General features: G+C 37.2%; 1 protein-coding gene across 1 annotated transcript in view; it reads left to right on the top strand.

Moving 5' to 3' along the window:
• The window catches only part of LOC118833850 (MDM2 binding protein), an 82,196-nt gene that overhangs the window by 38,467 nt on the left and 26,916 nt on the right, over window positions 1-16,813 (top strand). The window contains exons 15-17 of the mRNA XM_036741265.1: window positions 7,152-7,316; window positions 12,921-13,014; window positions 15,952-16,107. Coding sequence (XP_036597160.1) covers window positions 7,152-7,316; window positions 12,921-13,014; window positions 15,952-16,107 — 415 coding nt within the window. The remainder of the gene's footprint in view (window positions 1-7,151; window positions 7,317-12,920; window positions 13,015-15,951; window positions 16,108-16,813) is intronic.

Genomic DNA, 16,813 nt, shown 5'->3' with positions numbered 1-16,813 from the left:
CTGAACTTCAGAGAAAACATAAACAGAAATTACAAGCAGAAATTATAAAAAGAACAAAATAACACAGATCAACAGACAGGCTTCTAGTTGTCTGACCATAGCAATACGTACACAGTTACCAGAGAACCACCAGCATCTGAGTTTGCAAAGTTGGTGGGCTCCTTAACGGCCACCCAGAGTCTCCACACTAACACTCCAATGTGTGAGCCCCAAACAAAATGATAACCTCAGAGTAGTTATACACTTCTTCAGGGTCAGAGTGCTTCACACCTCTTGAGGGTTTCAAGCCTCTCCTGACCTAACTAGCAAAAGGGTGTGGGCCTTCCTACAAAGGCAAGACTCAGTCAAAGGCACTTGATTGCCCCAGTGCTGGGAAGCACTCCAAAACAAAAGACAACAAAAAGTTCCACTTTGCTTGCCATTACAAGTACCCATTGTAATTGGCTATTTCCAAGTTTTTAGTCTCCCTGTGTCTGTAGGTGATTCCCATATACCTTATCTTTCAGGTGATACTACCCCTATATGTATAGGTCTCTTTCTGTGCTTGTGGGTTGGGAGCAATGGCACACATCTGATTCTTCTTCAAACCCTACTTAAACATTGTTCTTAATTCATATTTCATTACTACAGTTATAGAAACATTTAGAAAAAACATAGATTCCTTTGCCTGCCTAATTGAAAACTATTCCCAACTGGTGTAAGAATGATGGAAAATTCACTGGATATCTGCTAATCCAATGTGATGAACTTCACAGATCGTTGAATTATTATTCCGTATAATAATAATAAAGTCTTTAGTTTTTGAGAAGACTATGGGAAAATGTTACAATTAGAAGGAATGGCCAAATTGATTTTAATTCATAAGGTAATTTGGGTATTGCTTATTGAACTGTTAACATCAGAAGGAATCGTTAAGCAATGACTGAAGTGGCCCTTATAATTCACTACATTAGTACCATTCCGTTTATATATACATCCCATTTTCTTCACTCACACAACTACCACCCTTGGGCAGGCCCTCATCACCTCATATCTGGACTGTTACAATAGCTCGCTGATTGCTCTCCCTGTCTCAAGTCTTTCCCACTTTCCATCTTCCATTCAGTTGTTAAATTAATCTTCTTAAATATGGCAGTCTGACCATGTCAAATTACATGTCTCTCTTCCCCTCCCAAATCAATAAACTCCAGTGGATCCCTGTTACCTTTAGGGTCAAATATGAAATCTTTTATTTGGCTGATCCAGAAACACTAGTATTTTTGCTGTTCCTTGCAAAAGACATTGCACCTACTGATCCTGTGCCTTTTTACTACCTATACTTCATGCCTAGAATACTTTCCCTCTTCATTTCTGCATCCTAAACTCTTTGGCTTTCATCAAGACTCAGCTCAGATCCCACTTTCTGACAGAGCCCTTTCCTGATCCCATTCTTCTTATCCCCTAACAAGCTTCCCGTTGGTAGTGCTTTTCTTCTGAGATTCCCTCCCTTTTTTCCTGTGTGTATTTGTCTGTCTCTCTGTCTGTCAGTCATCTATACATAGTTGTTTGCATGTTGTCTCCTCCATTAGAATGTGAGCTCCTGGAGGGCAAGGACTATGCTTTTCTTTGTATCCTCAGAACTTACTACAGTGCTTCACAAATAAGGACTTAATAATTGTTTGCAGACTGATTTAGTATCAGCAAATTTTAAGGTAAATTGAATATAAAGTATAATAATGCAATATACTATAAAATAAGTGCTATCAATGATTACTTTCTTGAAAAGCCCTTTTAAATATCTTGAGTTCAACAACCTATTTTATTGTGTAAATTCACAGTGGGGTTCAGTAGCAGTAGCTTTCCCCTGTTTATAGCCAAATGTAAAAAGAGACCTACAAGGAACTTCCCAGTATGTAAGATAGAACCTCTGTGAAGAATTTCTTCCACCACATGGAGCATGTCACAGAGCCATTGAAGTAAAAGTCTAGCATCACTTGCCCATATTTGGCTTCTCCACCGTGAGTATATTGTCTGCAGATTTTAAAATCCTAAATCAGCTTTCCTTGCCCACTTGGTCCCAATCTTCTTTTATCACTCATGTATTCTTACTTTTCAGGATATACAAACTACGGTTAGCACAAAGAGGAAAAGATTTCTTCTTCCACTGGTTCCCTTGTGTTCTGCTTATCAGTCAGTCATTAAGTATTTGTTAAGCACTCACTATGTGTCAGATACTGTCTTGGGCAGCTGGGGATGAATTAATGAAACAGTCCTTACAAAGAGCTTACATTCTACCATCCAATCTTCTGTTACAGCTATAGGGTTCTACGTCTTATTACCTTTCTGGCTCAGAAGCTGTTAAATGTGAGGACTAAATTTCAGTCATCTTTCTTTCCTTCATAACTTCTAGCACTGTGCCTTCTGCATAGCAAATGTTAAAATATATGATGAATGAATAACTAGGAAGCTAAATCTAGAAAAAAACACTACATAATACATGGCAATAAGGGCAGCTAGGTGGGTAGAACACTGAGCCCGGAGTCAGGAAGACTCCTCTTCCTGTGTTCAAATTTGGGTTTGGGCATTTACTGTTGGACAAGCCAGTTAACCCTGTTTGCCTCAGTTTCTTCATCTGTAAAATGAGCTTGAGAAAGAAATGGCAAACCACTCCAATAGCTTTGCCAAGGAAACCCTAAATGGGGTCATGAAGAGTTGGATATGACTGAACAACAATACATGCCAATGCAAATTTCATATAAATTAATTTGATTATCTCTATTCGGGGATTTTTTTATTCTGAGGCTCACTTACAAACAATCAAGAACGTCCCTTAACATACAATAGGAGTACTCTACTTTTACTGTTGAGTTTGGTTAAGAGTGTGTGTGTGTGTGTGTATGTGTATGCTTTAATTTTACTTGTAAGATAGTAATTGAAATATTCACCTTTGTGTGAAGACTAAGTAAGTGTCAGTGAAGGCTTTCCAGATGCTTCTTAATTACGAAGACAAACAACATTTTTTTACATAGCTTACTGCAAAATATGAATTCTCTTGATTGGGCAGCTTTAACAAAATGCCATGTGAGGAAGATAGCTTGATAATGCTGAAAAAGAGGAAATTACCTTACATGTTCTCTGGCTAGTAGAATATCACTGAATAAAGACAATTGTTTCCAACATAAAAAAATTAGTCATATCATAGAGTTTTGGAGCTGGAAAAAAACCTTAGAAATCATCTAATGTGCCCCACCTCTGCCTCCATTTTCCACTGGAGAAGAACGTTAATGACTTGTCTAAGATCACACAAGTAATGGCAGAGCTGGGATTAGAACTCTCATCTCCTGACTTCTGGTTTTACAGTATTTCTGCTTCAGCTGATGGTAATTGTAATTTTGAAATAGAGACTTTTAGTAAGACAGCTTTTGACATGTTTTGTGAGGCAGTGTTCCCTAATGGATAGCATGTTAGACTTGGAATCATGAAAACTGGCTTCAGATCCTACCTTGGAGATCCACTTGATACATGACCCTGGGCAAATTGCCCGATTGCTCTCAGACCCTCTTTCTCCACATGTGGAATGGGGATAAAAATACCTGTAGTACTTACCTCATGGGATTGTTGTGAGGATCATATAAGGAAATGGGTGTAAAGCACTTGGCAGATTTAAAAGTTCTACAAAATACCGGTTATTAACCTAATGCTATTATTCACTATGCCCCTGGAATGACTTCCAGAATAACATAGAGGCATACTTCACATAATGCTGCCCTGGCTTGTGGTATCCTTTCTATGTTACAGTTAACCCCTCCTTAACATCTTCTAGCCAAAACCCGTTACTTCTTGAGTCATATTGCTTCTGTAGAGCTCACCACCCCTTCTAAAATCATTTTGTCTAGCATCTTGTTTTCAGAGAACCAGTCAATGATGTTAACTGAGGTGTGTGTTTATAGCTACAAGCAGCCTTACTGTGGGGCAGTAGGCATGACTGCCTTAATTCCATTGCTTGCGAATTACTGTGAGAGCCTTATGGTTCCCTATTTAGTCATCATAATCATAATAACAGTAGCATTTATATAATGCTGTAAGATTTACAAAATACTTCATATTACCTCATTTGATCCTCACAACAATCCTCTTGAGATGGGTACTGTTATTATCCCCATTTTACAGTTGAGGAAACTGAGACTGAGTGAGATTAAATGACTTGCCCTGGATTACGCAACTGGTATTTCTGAGATAAGATTGAAGTCTTCCTGACTCCCATGTCCAAACTTCCATCAACTTTGCTACCTATCTCTTTACTGTGAAGGAATCATGACCCGGTGAGGAATGGAAGATAGAAACAGCATCTTATGCCCTTTGTATTTGCTACCTTACCTTAACCTCTTTCTCAGAGGTGATCTCAGACCTGCATTCTGAATTTTAGAGGTCAGACTGAGAGGGGGGAGTGGGGGGGGGGGAGAGAGAGAGAGAGAGAGAGAGAGAGAGAGAAAGAGAGAGAGAGAGTGTGTGTGTGTGTGTGTGTGTGTGCGCGCGCGCACGCATGCATACGTATACATATATGTCTTACAGGTTTAAAAGGGACTTAAAAATAAATTAGCATCACTTAATCTTTTATAGACTCATTTTTTTCCCAAAAGAACTTTATCTTTTTTTCTCTTGACTCATTCCTTGTTGTCCTCAGAAAGATTAAATGACTTGTACAGGGTCTCTCACATCTAGTTAATGGTAGAATTGGGACTATATATATATATATATATATAGCTCAGTGCTCTTTCCATTAAATAGACAAACTCTCAACTCTTTTATCTGTACCTAACTAATTCTAGACTTATTAGGTATCTTGTTCTTAATATTCATCAGGGAAAAAAGATTTCCCCAGCCTCCCTTAGTAACACTTTGATTAACATATCTTTACAGGAAAAAAAAATTATGAAATTATTCTTTGTGTCTGACCTAAATTTCTCTTGCTGTGATTTAACATAATCCTCTTTGTTCTATCCTTATATAAAAAAAACTTATAATTATTTCAGGCTCTGAGAAAGGGGAATTATTACAAGTTTCTAGAACAATCTCTGAATTAAAGAGGTGGAATGGACCTAGTAGTCTTCTGGTAGTCCAATTTCCTGTTATCAGTAAGGGTTTTACTTAAACTATTCTTATCTGTGTGCTCTATGTCTGTGAGTTATGGACACTGAAGAATCAAAAGTGTAGACTACTGAAAGAAAAATGGAAAAAATGCGTGGTGGGGTAGAAATAGAATGTAGTATAATATTAATGATTTTATTATGATTTTTGTGTAAGAAATAACGAAAGAAATCATTTGGGCATTGGTGTTGAACTCAAATAGAAATAGGGACCACTAAACCATACATAAGGATCCCTGTTTATATTTTTTTATTAATACATTAACACATTAAAATCAGTTAGGAGGTACATTTTAATCTGCATTGGCCTGCACCCAGGAGGATTGTGGGCCTCATGTGGCCCACAGGCTGGGTGTTTGACACTGCTAGGGCAGTGTCACACCTGAGGCATTTCTGATTTAACTAAGGAGGTAGCACAGTCATGTAGTAACAGTGGAAGGATAACAGAAACTAGGTGTCAGTGTTGTACTGGTAAGAGTGTAAAAGACGTAGAATTAATCAATAAAGAGTCTACATTTTCCTGGACTCGATATGAAATTCCCTTCCATTTTAGTCTTCATAGAATAAACAACCTTGAAATCACTTCAATTTTCCTGACTCCAAATCTAGTACTTTTTCCCCGGTGCCACACTGTCTCTTGGTTATATTGGTGGGGTGCTTGGGCCCCAGCTCTAATATCATGTCTCTGGAAACCTCCCAACTTTTCAGTAGACCCCAGCCCTGTGAGAAGATTTTCTTTTGTTGCAGAACACATTGTCTTATCAGAATAGACACAGGGGTGCCTAGCCCAAGGATTTTTGTCCCAAGGACTCTTCCCTCATGCCAGATCCCCAAGGTCCATGCCTTTGGCAACGAAACAAAAAACTGTCTTTTCTCCCTCAGTGTCTGATATACACAAAGCTATCTCTGCAGACCCCCTGCATTTTCCCGTAGATTATAGGTGCTTGAAGTCCCTAGATTACCTAGTTAGCATCCTTGACTTTCCCTTGTCCCTTTTCCAAATGAGACTCAACCCCATTCTCACTAGCTTGCAGGTTCCCCAAGAACCCTTGCTCCTTTCTATTGGTGTCGTACTAAACTTTTTGCCACTTGACTAAGAGAAGGCTTGAGTGTTGTGATTTCATTCCAGGTGATACCGCCTTGGCATTCTTGGGGTCCCAGCACCCCAGACCTCTTCAATATGCCTGTTAAATTCTACCTACCTTTTAAAATTGTTTTTAAACATGACCTCCTGCATGATGTCCTGACTCCCTAGTCACTAATAACATTCCTCTACAAATTTCATTTAGCACTTTGTTTTGTAACATTCAAATTTACTTAACATATAATTCAGTTCTACAACTACTTGTGTTGGTGTTTCATTCTCTTTGTCTGTAGGCTCTGTTAGGTTATGGGCCAATCTGATATAAATTTTATATTTTAATGAGTGGTATAGTACATATACCTTGTGGTATATGTACTTGACTCTAGCAAGATTTAAACTCTGATGGAGTTTATTGTGTGTTTTTTTCTTTCTTCATAAGTCATACCATAGAAACTAATCCAAGGTGTGCAGAGCTCAGCGTATAATACATCTGTCACTTCTCTATGCATGTACATGTAACCTTTTATTATAGAAAATAATGCAGCTAGTTTGACAGACTATTTTTTACTTACGTTAGGTTTTTACATACCACCCAGTGATACAAGTGCTTATAAATCAGTTTTAATGCTAACAATATTATCAGAAGGCATGATTAGTTTACCTTTTAGTTTTGCTGTTTTGCTCTTTTACCTTTTTTGGTTGATAAAGTAACTGTAAGTATTCTGTAATTGATGGCCATCTAAGCGTAATGCACAAAGTTAAGCCAGCTATACCATGAAAAATTAATTACAATAAAATTAGTACTATATTTAGATATTTGATTCAGAAGAGGCTTGTATTTTTTAAGGGTTAAACTTAAAATTGTAGTAAATGGGTTATAATTAGTATGTGAAGTAGAAGTTTTTTGGTTTTGTCATAAGTTGATTTATCTTGTCTTATAGGAAGAAAGGGATCTATAGGACAGCCTATTACAATTTCTATTGATGAACTCAATACTCTGTTATCGCTCACAAGGGAACGTTTTATAGAATTTTTTGTTGCCAGAATTCCTAAAACACCACTTCACAAGGCTACAGACAGAATCAAAACTTCAGAAATAGTACGAGGTAAGTATTTCATCTCTTTAAATGTATATTCTTTGTATTTTGCTATATATGTTTATCAAAACTCATAATTTTCTTATAGTTGTATAAAATACATTGGATATTTTTCAAAAGGCTAAACTTTATTAAACATTATAAAATATACATTGTTTCATCTGCTTCGTGAAATTTATTTTTGCACTTGTGTTTTCTCATCCTCTTAAGTCTTAAGCCCCTTGAGACTTGGTGCAATGGATAGAGAGCCAGGCTTTGAGTTAGGAAGAGTTGAATTCAAATGTGGTCCTAGACACTTTCCAATTGTGTGACTCTGGGCAAGTCATAGCCTGTCTTTGCCTCAATTTCCTCATCTTTAAAATGGGAATAATAATAATTGTACCTATGTCCCAGGGTTGTTTTGAGGATCAACTGAGATAATATTTGTGAAATGTTTAGCACAGTGTCTGTCACGAAGTAAGTGCAATATAAATGTTAGCTATTATCATTCGTAGTATCTGTATTTTTCATTTTTGCTTTTTTAGGATATAACACAGTGTTTTGCACAGAGTAGGTGCCAAATAAATAGCAGGTGATTAAGGAACTGTGCTTTTCATTTTTCTTGGGAAGATAAAATTCTGTAATTTGAAGAATAGTAAGGGGAAAGTAAGAGTGATTAAGCAGAGAAGATAGAGAAGGTACCAGAGACATAATTGGAGAAATAGAATAGTGTAGGATCATTGAAGCAAAGGGAGAAGAAAAGTTTCAAGAAGAGGAAGATGTGATCAAAGATACAAAAATTCAGTTCAGTCAGACAGATTTTTCTTAAGGACCTGTTATGTACTAGAGCTACTATACCAACTCCTGCTGGAAGATACAGCATCAGTGCAAGATAATTTGAGGAGCAAGAGAGTATGAACAACTGTGCAGATCAAGAAAAGCTTCCTCTAGAAGATCGATAGCTCCCAGTCTGAGCCTTGAAGGAAGATAAAGATACCAAGAAACAACAGTCACTAGAGAGTGACCAAGTGTAGGAATGAGACAACTCATATGGAGCCCCATATGAGAAGAGGGAGAGAAGGATGGAGTGGCAGGTTCAGGCAACAGGTAATAGTTCAGTCTGGATGGGACATTGAATCGTGAAGGTAAGGAGTCAGGTGGCATAGTGCATAGAACATTTGTCTTGTAGTCAGGAAGACCTGAGTTCGATCCCTTCCTTAGATCCTTACTCGTACTGTGTCCCTGGATAAGTCACCTAAACTCTGCATATTTCAGTTTCCTTATCTATAAAATAGTAGCATCTTTCTTCCAACGCTGTTGTGAAGATAAAGTGAGATAGCATATGTACAGCACTTTGTTGCCTTAAAGGATTATGTAAATGTTAGCTGTTATCATCATCATCATTATCATTATTATTTATCGTTAGCTGAAAAGGCAGATTGAAGCCATGTTGTGAGGATTTTAAATGCCAGGCTGAAGATTTTGTTATCCTAGAAGAAACAGTGAGCCTATATAGATTTTTTGGTAGAAGAGTGTCATAGTCATATTCATACATTAGGAAGATTATTTTGACGGTTGTGTGGACGATGAACTGGAGAAGAGAAAGATTGAAAGCAGGGAGACCAGTTGGCAGGCTTTTATCCTAGGCCAGGTGCGAGCTGATGGTGCTCCTGGGTGAGTAAAGTGAACAGTCACTGAGTTCTGCATAGTAACCGATCATGTCAGCCATCTCAGGAAGGTTTACATGGACCAGAGTAAAATGAAGTCCACGTAACAAGAAGGAAAGTGTACATGTGAGAACGGTGTAATTGTTCTGGGGTCTACCACCCCAGATCCACCAAATACTATGTCATCATGACCAAGCTTAGTCTTGAAGAAGAGCTTTGAGAACACCCTTCCCTTTGCTTATTTGTAGACTTAGGGGACTGTTTTCATTAAACATTGTGTATATTGTCAGACAGTTGTTTGGTTTTGCTGAACTGCTTTCCTTTTTTTTTTTTTTTTTTGGTCTTTATTATAAGATCATTTTTGGGGTAGGGTTAGAGGAAAGAACATTGAAAAATTAACATGTAAAAACAAAAGACATCAGAACTTTTTAAAAAAGGGAACTCCAAGTCGTTTCAGATCCTGATACATAGTGTAGCTAAGGTGCTGTAGTGGCTTTTGTGTTTAGTGGCTTGCAAATTGGGAGCAAAATGCCTGAACTGGTTATATTCTGGGTGGGCTTGGCCTTTTATCTTGGAATTCAGAACATGATTTCAGCCACGAGGGTCTCAGAACTCTAAGAACACTCTGGGATTCAGAAGCTGTAAGGGCCAAAATAAAATGCATACTCTTATCATTAGAGGACTTCAGTGTGGGTATCATCTGTCAAATGATTATTCCTCACTCCATAGCTTCCAAATGTCATACTTGAGTTCAAATCTGGCTCCAGACACTTCCTAGCTAGCTGTGTGACTTTGGACAAGTAACTTAACTTCTGTCTGCCTCAGTTTCCTTAGCTGTAAAATGGGGCCATTATAATAGCACCTACCTCCCAGGATTTTTGTGAGGATCAGTTGGATAATATTTGTAAAACACTTTAGCACAGTGCCTAGTAGGCACTTAATAAATACTGGTTCTTTTCCCCTTCCAAATTCCCAGTTCCTGCTTTCTATATCCCCCTGCTTCTGAGTCATTGTCTGCTTAAGTGAAAAGACTCTCTCCTTCTAGTCTCCATCCATATTCTTTATCCACCTTAGCCCTGCTCCTCCATGGTACATATCATTCTTAGCTCTCATCCCCTTTGCTTTTCACCCTCTGCAGTTTTTGGTCTATTTTAAAGAAAGCTCTTTTTCTTAGATATTTTCACTTCATAGCCTTTCTATCTTTTGGGGCTATTGTAAACCGGATTCTTTCCAGGAGTCATTGTATACCTGGCCATCCTCTCCAATACTAAGTGAATATTCTAGGATAGGATGAGTTCTTTACTTCTATTCCTAGACTTTTTTTTTTTTGCCACAACTTCTCTTCCTGTAACATTTGGATCCATAATGATGATTGGAGCAAATCTCATTATGTATCCATTTCAGTTTTCTTTGTTGAAGTCGTCTGTTGACCTCCAGGATGTTTTCCTCTATTTCTCAAGAACTTTATAACTTGGCTTATAGATATCCTTTCCATCTTAATTCCTGTCCTCATATATACTTAGGGACTTCAGCATAAATGTAGATGTTCCCGTGAACACTTTTGCCTCTCAATTCATCAGCCTCCTAACTTTCATGCTATCTATTTTCACTTCAGCCATACACTTCCATGAACTCACTGTCTCCCCTCATTGTACTGTTTCCTTGATGAAAAACTCTGGTGTTCCCGTCTCAGACTAGCACCTCCTCTCTTTCCATCTTTTCCTGTACTTCACCTGTGCTGAGCTTTTTCTTCATCTTCACCATTCTCTCCATTCCCTTCAACTACTCCCTGTCCTTCCAGTCCATGGGGCCAGCTGTTCTGTTCTGGTCTCCCTTCCCTCTCTTTGTAGTTCAGCTGTGTACTACTTAGCTTTAAGTCCTTTGTTCACTTGTCGTTTTACCCATCTCTCCTTGCCAGACCCTAACCTTGAGTTTACCCCCATCATCCATCTTCTCTATTTGTATTCATGTGGAGCTAAAAAGTCACAAACTTGCAGTGGGTCTCTTACTGCTACATGATAATCCTTTTTTCTTCCCTGAGTCTCTCACACTTTCCATAGTAGATATGCCATGTGTTCTCTATTCTTTCTAGACTGCCTGCACTACCTACCTACCTTCTCTGCTTTCTGTATCACCAGCAAAAGACCTGGTCTTTTTTATTGAGAAAACAAAAAACGTTTAGTTCAACATCCCTCTTCTCCCCCACTCCACAGTTCACAACCCTATTTCAGTCTCTCTTCTTTTGCTTCAGTTCATGATGAAGAGGTTAGCCTTCTTTCAAAGGTTAACCCTAACTCCTCACCAGGGCAAATCTTTTTTTTTCTTGATCTCACATCTTTCTCTGAGGCCTGGGAGATTGTGATTCTTTTCAGTATTGACTTTGAGCACTGTCCTAAAATAATATTTCTTACCTGCTTTTCTCCGTAATCTGTTCTGTGGTGCAAAATAGCTGGGCTTCTTAATGATAACTATTTTGCTCATTACCTAGTGTCCCTTTTTTTTCTTGCTTCTGGGTTACAGTTGTGTTCTGAGGGGTTTGAACGTACTAGAAATTTCACTTAGATAAGTGGAAATGTTTCCTATGGTTTTTGTTCTTAAAATCAGATTAAAATATTATACAAAGAAAACCCTGTAATACATAAATTTTTTGTCTAGTCTTCCCGTTCCCCATCATGGCATTGTCCTTCATCATTTATGTTTGTGTGGTCTTCATTGTCGAATGGGCCATTTTTGTTGGATTATTTGAGAGGATGTCAATAAATATTTTTTAACTTGTCTGTTCATTTGTATTCCCTCAACACATAGCTGATCAAAACAAGTAATATTTCATTTTTATGCTTTCAGTGAAGAACAGTATCAAGATTGAGAGTAGTTAAATATTTTAAAATGATAGTACTGTAGTATCTAAGTAATCCAAAAAAAATTAGCCAACTCATTCCTTCTTGAAGGATGGAAACTTCATTTAATTTGGTATTGATTTAATGAGCTTAGAGCAGTCATAAAGTATAAACAACAGACCACTAAAATGGTTAAAAATATTTAGAACTACTTTCTGGAGTAAACATGTTTTTAAATGCAAATAAAAATTCAATAAGAAAAATCCCAGCCTGTAGATTTTTTTTCCTTTTTAATTATATTCATCTGTTCTTTAATTTAATAATATGTTAGTACATCAGATCACAAAATGTTAGGAGTTTGAGCTCCAGTAACATTAGATTATATCAACTTTTCCATAATTCTAAAAGTATTCCCCCAATGGAAAATTTACTTGTTTTTCTTCCTAGATTCTGGTATTTTGATTTCTCTTAAATGGCAAATTTATTCTTTCATTTCAAACAGTTTGTAATCATGCTAATTTCACTTTTGTAAATAATATAAAATATACCAGCCTATTTTTTAAAACTCGTCTTGCAGGGTAATAGAGCATAAATAAAAACTAATATTTTTCTTCCTTTTCCAACACATATTTTGTTATCTCCTATAGTACATAGCAGAATACAGAATATATGGGAGATAATATCAATAAATAATTTTTAATAAATGAATGAGCTTGTGGTCCTTGTTGTATAAAAAGCCTTGGTGGTCTAATACTCAGAGCTTGTAGACATGTAGTTACTGGTATTCTTATAAACAACAAAATTCAGTTTGTTAGCACCTTTTAGAGGATATAGTAGAAAGAATGCTAGGCTTAGAGTCACAAGAGGCTGTGATTTGATTCTTCTCATGGCTTGTTTTATCAGTTCCCATGGGTGTTGGCTTCTTATGTGACTATGGTCGAGGTAATCAGCTTTTTTCAACCTGTTTCTTCATCTGTCAAATGGAGATACCAGTATTACTTCACAGAATTGTTGTGAGGATCAAATCATATAATGTTTGTAAAATTTGCAAATCTTTGCAAATTGTAAGAAAGATGTATAATTATGATCTATTATTATTATTACTCATATTTCTAAAAACATTTCTTCAGAATCCACATTTCTGGAAACTAATCCCTTGGAATGGCTGGAAAGACATGTTCTTCAGAACTTGGAAACATTTGAAAAAGCTAAGCAAAAATTCAGGTAATTGTTATGAATGAATGGTAACTATAGAGGCAGGATTAAACTTACCTCATTATGTGGGCTCAGAGTTGTATGTATGACTGTCTAGTTGTCAGTCTGTTGTCAAGCCTCACAGCATCTTTGGTATATGCTCCTCTTTATTAGCACACCTGCCACCAGGGTGCGCCTAGCTGCCAAAGCGATCTTCCCAGTGTACGGCTATGACTCTGTCACCCTTATTTTCAGGACCAAATACAGAATCTTCCATTTTGGTTTTAAAGGCCTTCACAGCCTCTCCCTTTCCTCCCTTTCCAGTCTTTTTACACTTTACTCTCCTCCACATATGCTATAGTCCAGTAACGCTGGCTTTCTTATTGCTCTTCACAAACAACACTCCATCTTCTGACTCCATACCTTTGCATCGGCTGTCTCTCTTGCCTGGAATGCCTTCCCTCCTCATCTTCTATTGGCCTTCTTGGCTTCCTTCAAGCCCCAGTTCAAGTTCTGTCTTCTAGAAGAGACCTTTCCTAGTCCTTTCTCCCACCTCCTACCACTAGTGCCTGTCCTCTGAGGTCACCTCCCATTTACCCTCTACATATCATGCGTGTAAAGAATTGTTTGCATGTTGTCTCTGCCATTAGAAAGAGAGCTCTGTAAGGGCAAGGACTGCGTTTTTGCCTTTTCTTTTTATCCCTGTCACTTAGCACAGTTCCTGGAATATAATAAGTGTTTGATAAATGTTTGTTGATTTCTTGACTTAGGGGACTATTTAGTGGTATTTGCTGAGTACCTTGGTGTTTTTAGGTGTTTATCATTTCATTTTTCTAGCATGTTCTCTGACAAATTTGCTTGTTTTCTATTCTGTGTCAGCACCAGAAATTAATTAAGGGAGTGCATACTCAATCCTTGCTTTAGGGTGAATGTTTGTGGGCAAAAGATGCTTAACTTTGTTTCTGAATTTGTCTGGTGTGTAAACCAAGTTTAAGTGGGGGTAATGGAGGGGGGAAGCTACTACCTTGTAATCTCACCTAGCACATCTAAGATAGCAATACCCTATGAACCATTATTTTAAAAATGCTTTGTTGTTCTTGTGTATGAAGTACTTCACAAATACAAATTATACATTTTCCCCATTGTATGAAGAATATAAGTTGACTTAATGTTAGTTACACTGAGTCAGTACTCACCAGTTGCTAGATAAAAATTAGACCAAGCCAGGAAGCAGTTTATGTCAAGTTCAAAAATAAAATACATCATGGTGCAACAATCTGATTTCATTATAAAATAATGTTATGGAAGGTTTTAAAAATATTATTTGACTTTTATTAGCCTTTATATCATTCATTCAAAAATTAAGAACAATTTTGAATGGGGACAAGGGCAGTATAAATATATTTGTCGTCGGTTAATAAAAGTAACTTACAATTCTTAAACTGTTAGTATTAGTGTTAGTATTCTGATCACATAGATTAGAACCCAATTTGGAGATTGAGAAGAGGAAGAGATGTTCTCTTTCATTAATGTAAAGTCATGAAATAAATATTCTGTAGAGATAAAGTATCACTTCATTATATCTTGGGGACAGGGTGATGTGGTAGGAGTTTTGAATGGCCCTCTGATTAAATATAGTGTTACTTCAGTGTTGCAGAGCTCTTCCTTGAGTCAAAACATAATTGTTCTCCTTTTTCAGTTCTCATTACTTTCTGTAGCTAGCTATTTTTGGTGACTCTTTTTTCGATTATAAAAAGATAGCCTGGAAGTCTAGAGACCTGTATTATAGTTCTGCCTGTGTTATTAGAGAGTTACATAACTTTAGGCAATTCTTTTAACACCACTGTTTCCCAGTTTCCTTGTCTGTGAAATTAGAGTACCTTACACCTGTACAGTAATTTTAGCTATTCAAAGTGTTTTTGTACCCGTTACCTCAGCAATAATACTTGTGCCTTAATCTACCCTTTGTGGCTGATGAAAGCAAGACTTAGACAAGTATAAAATAGTATCCAAATGTCAGGTATTTCATGCTGATGATTCAGTGCCTTTTCATAGTGAGCCATAATCATGGCTTGAAGAGACCTTGAGAATTTTATGATGACTGCATCTTTTCACAGGCATTCTGAATTCCAGTCCTCTTTCAATAAACTCTTAACAGGGTAAAAGAGACGTAAAGGACAGTACTCCTTGCCCTGAAAAATTTACAATTTTGTAGCGTTTACAGAAGATACACTTACTGGTGTCATAAAAGCTTGTATAGTTTAAAATTTTAGAAACCTTATATAAGTGCCCAAGAGTGTAATGTGTAAAGAAGAATTTGAAGTACAGTAAGGTTAATCAGAGAAAATTCCATGGAAGAAAAATACATACCTCAATACCGTCCTTAGGCAGCAGCACAAAAAGTCATGCCAGCATTGCTGACTTATGTAGTATGAGATCTGTTGTGATTTCTAGATTTTTTTTCTTTCCTACTTAGATTTAGTCATTCTCTCAGTTTTTATTCATTCATTCAATAAGCATTTTTTAAGCACCTACTATATTTCAAGCACTATGCTGGACTCTTGGTATATAAAGACAAACCAAGATAATTACTATCCTCAAAGAGCTTACTAACATTCTTTAAAAATTATTTTAAAATTACAGACACGTACATACACACACACACACACACACACACACACACACACGTGTGTGTGTGTGTGTGTGTGTGTGTGTGTGTGTATGTTAGCTTTATTTCTAAATATTTCTCTCCCCTCCCCCCCAGCAAGCAAGCCAACCCTTGTAACAAGACTAAGGTGGGGAAAGAGAAGGAGCATTTTAACAAAATATAAAATCTTTACTCATCCCTGGCTGTAGGGTTAGTTTAGGTTTTATTTTATTGGTTTCTGTTCACCAACTTTTTATGGTCAAGTTGAATTCTAGTTCTTCCTTAATAGATTAACTCCCCCCACCTACCACCCTCCCCAGAACGCCTATGCTGTCACGTTCATCTGAGCAATTGCTGGGCCATAAGGATGGTCATCGGGAATCCGTCACCTTACTAGATGCAAAAGAACTGCTGAAATACTTTACACCAGAGGGATTGCCTGTTGGGGATCTTCAGCCTTTGCATATCCAAAAGAGGTAAGCTATTAGTACTTATAACATTAGATAATTTATGTTTATTATAAGTGATGTTTAGTAACACATTTTCTGATTAGCTCTGTTGCCTACAGTACCATATTGATGATGCAGAGGTCTTATGCTTGTTCTCTGTGGTGTGTCATTGTTCTTAACACTGTAGTAGGTTACAACCTGCACACGTAGTACCTGTCAGATGTCATGTATTTGCATACTGTTGACTCTACGGGAAATTAAGGGTGAGGAATAAATGGACCATTACATCTTTGTTTCCTCAACCACTGTTGGAAAAAGTATTCAAAAAACCTTCATTACTGATGATGGATCAGAACCAGTGTCTTTATATAAAAAGGATACATGTCATTATTATTCTCTGGAGAATAAGTTTTGTATCTCTACAAAAACAGTCACTTTAGGGTTGTCCTGTAGATTTTGATAGTACCACTAGATGGCAAGACTAGTCAGTCAGTCCATAGTTTGCAGCTGAAAGAATCTCTCTTCCTACATTTTGCTGCTAAGAAATTTAGATTCCCACTAGGAGGCATTATTCCAGGAAGGAGACTGGGAAATGGGATTGGTAGGTTGGGAGGGAGTAAGACATAGTAAACAAGAATTTCTATACACAATTAAATGTTGGGGATACAAAGAAAGGCAGAAACAGTGCTTCCCCTCAAGGAGCCTGCATTCTAGTTGACATTCTCTAAATAAC

This window comes from Trichosurus vulpecula, chromosome 1 (genome assembly GCF_011100635.1).
Source record: "Trichosurus vulpecula isolate mTriVul1 chromosome 1, mTriVul1.pri, whole genome shotgun sequence".
Classification (NCBI taxonomy): domain Eukaryota; kingdom Metazoa; phylum Chordata; class Mammalia; order Diprotodontia; family Phalangeridae; genus Trichosurus; species Trichosurus vulpecula.
Note: the sequence above shows the minus strand (reverse complement) of the source record. Positions and strands in the feature narration are given on the sequence as shown.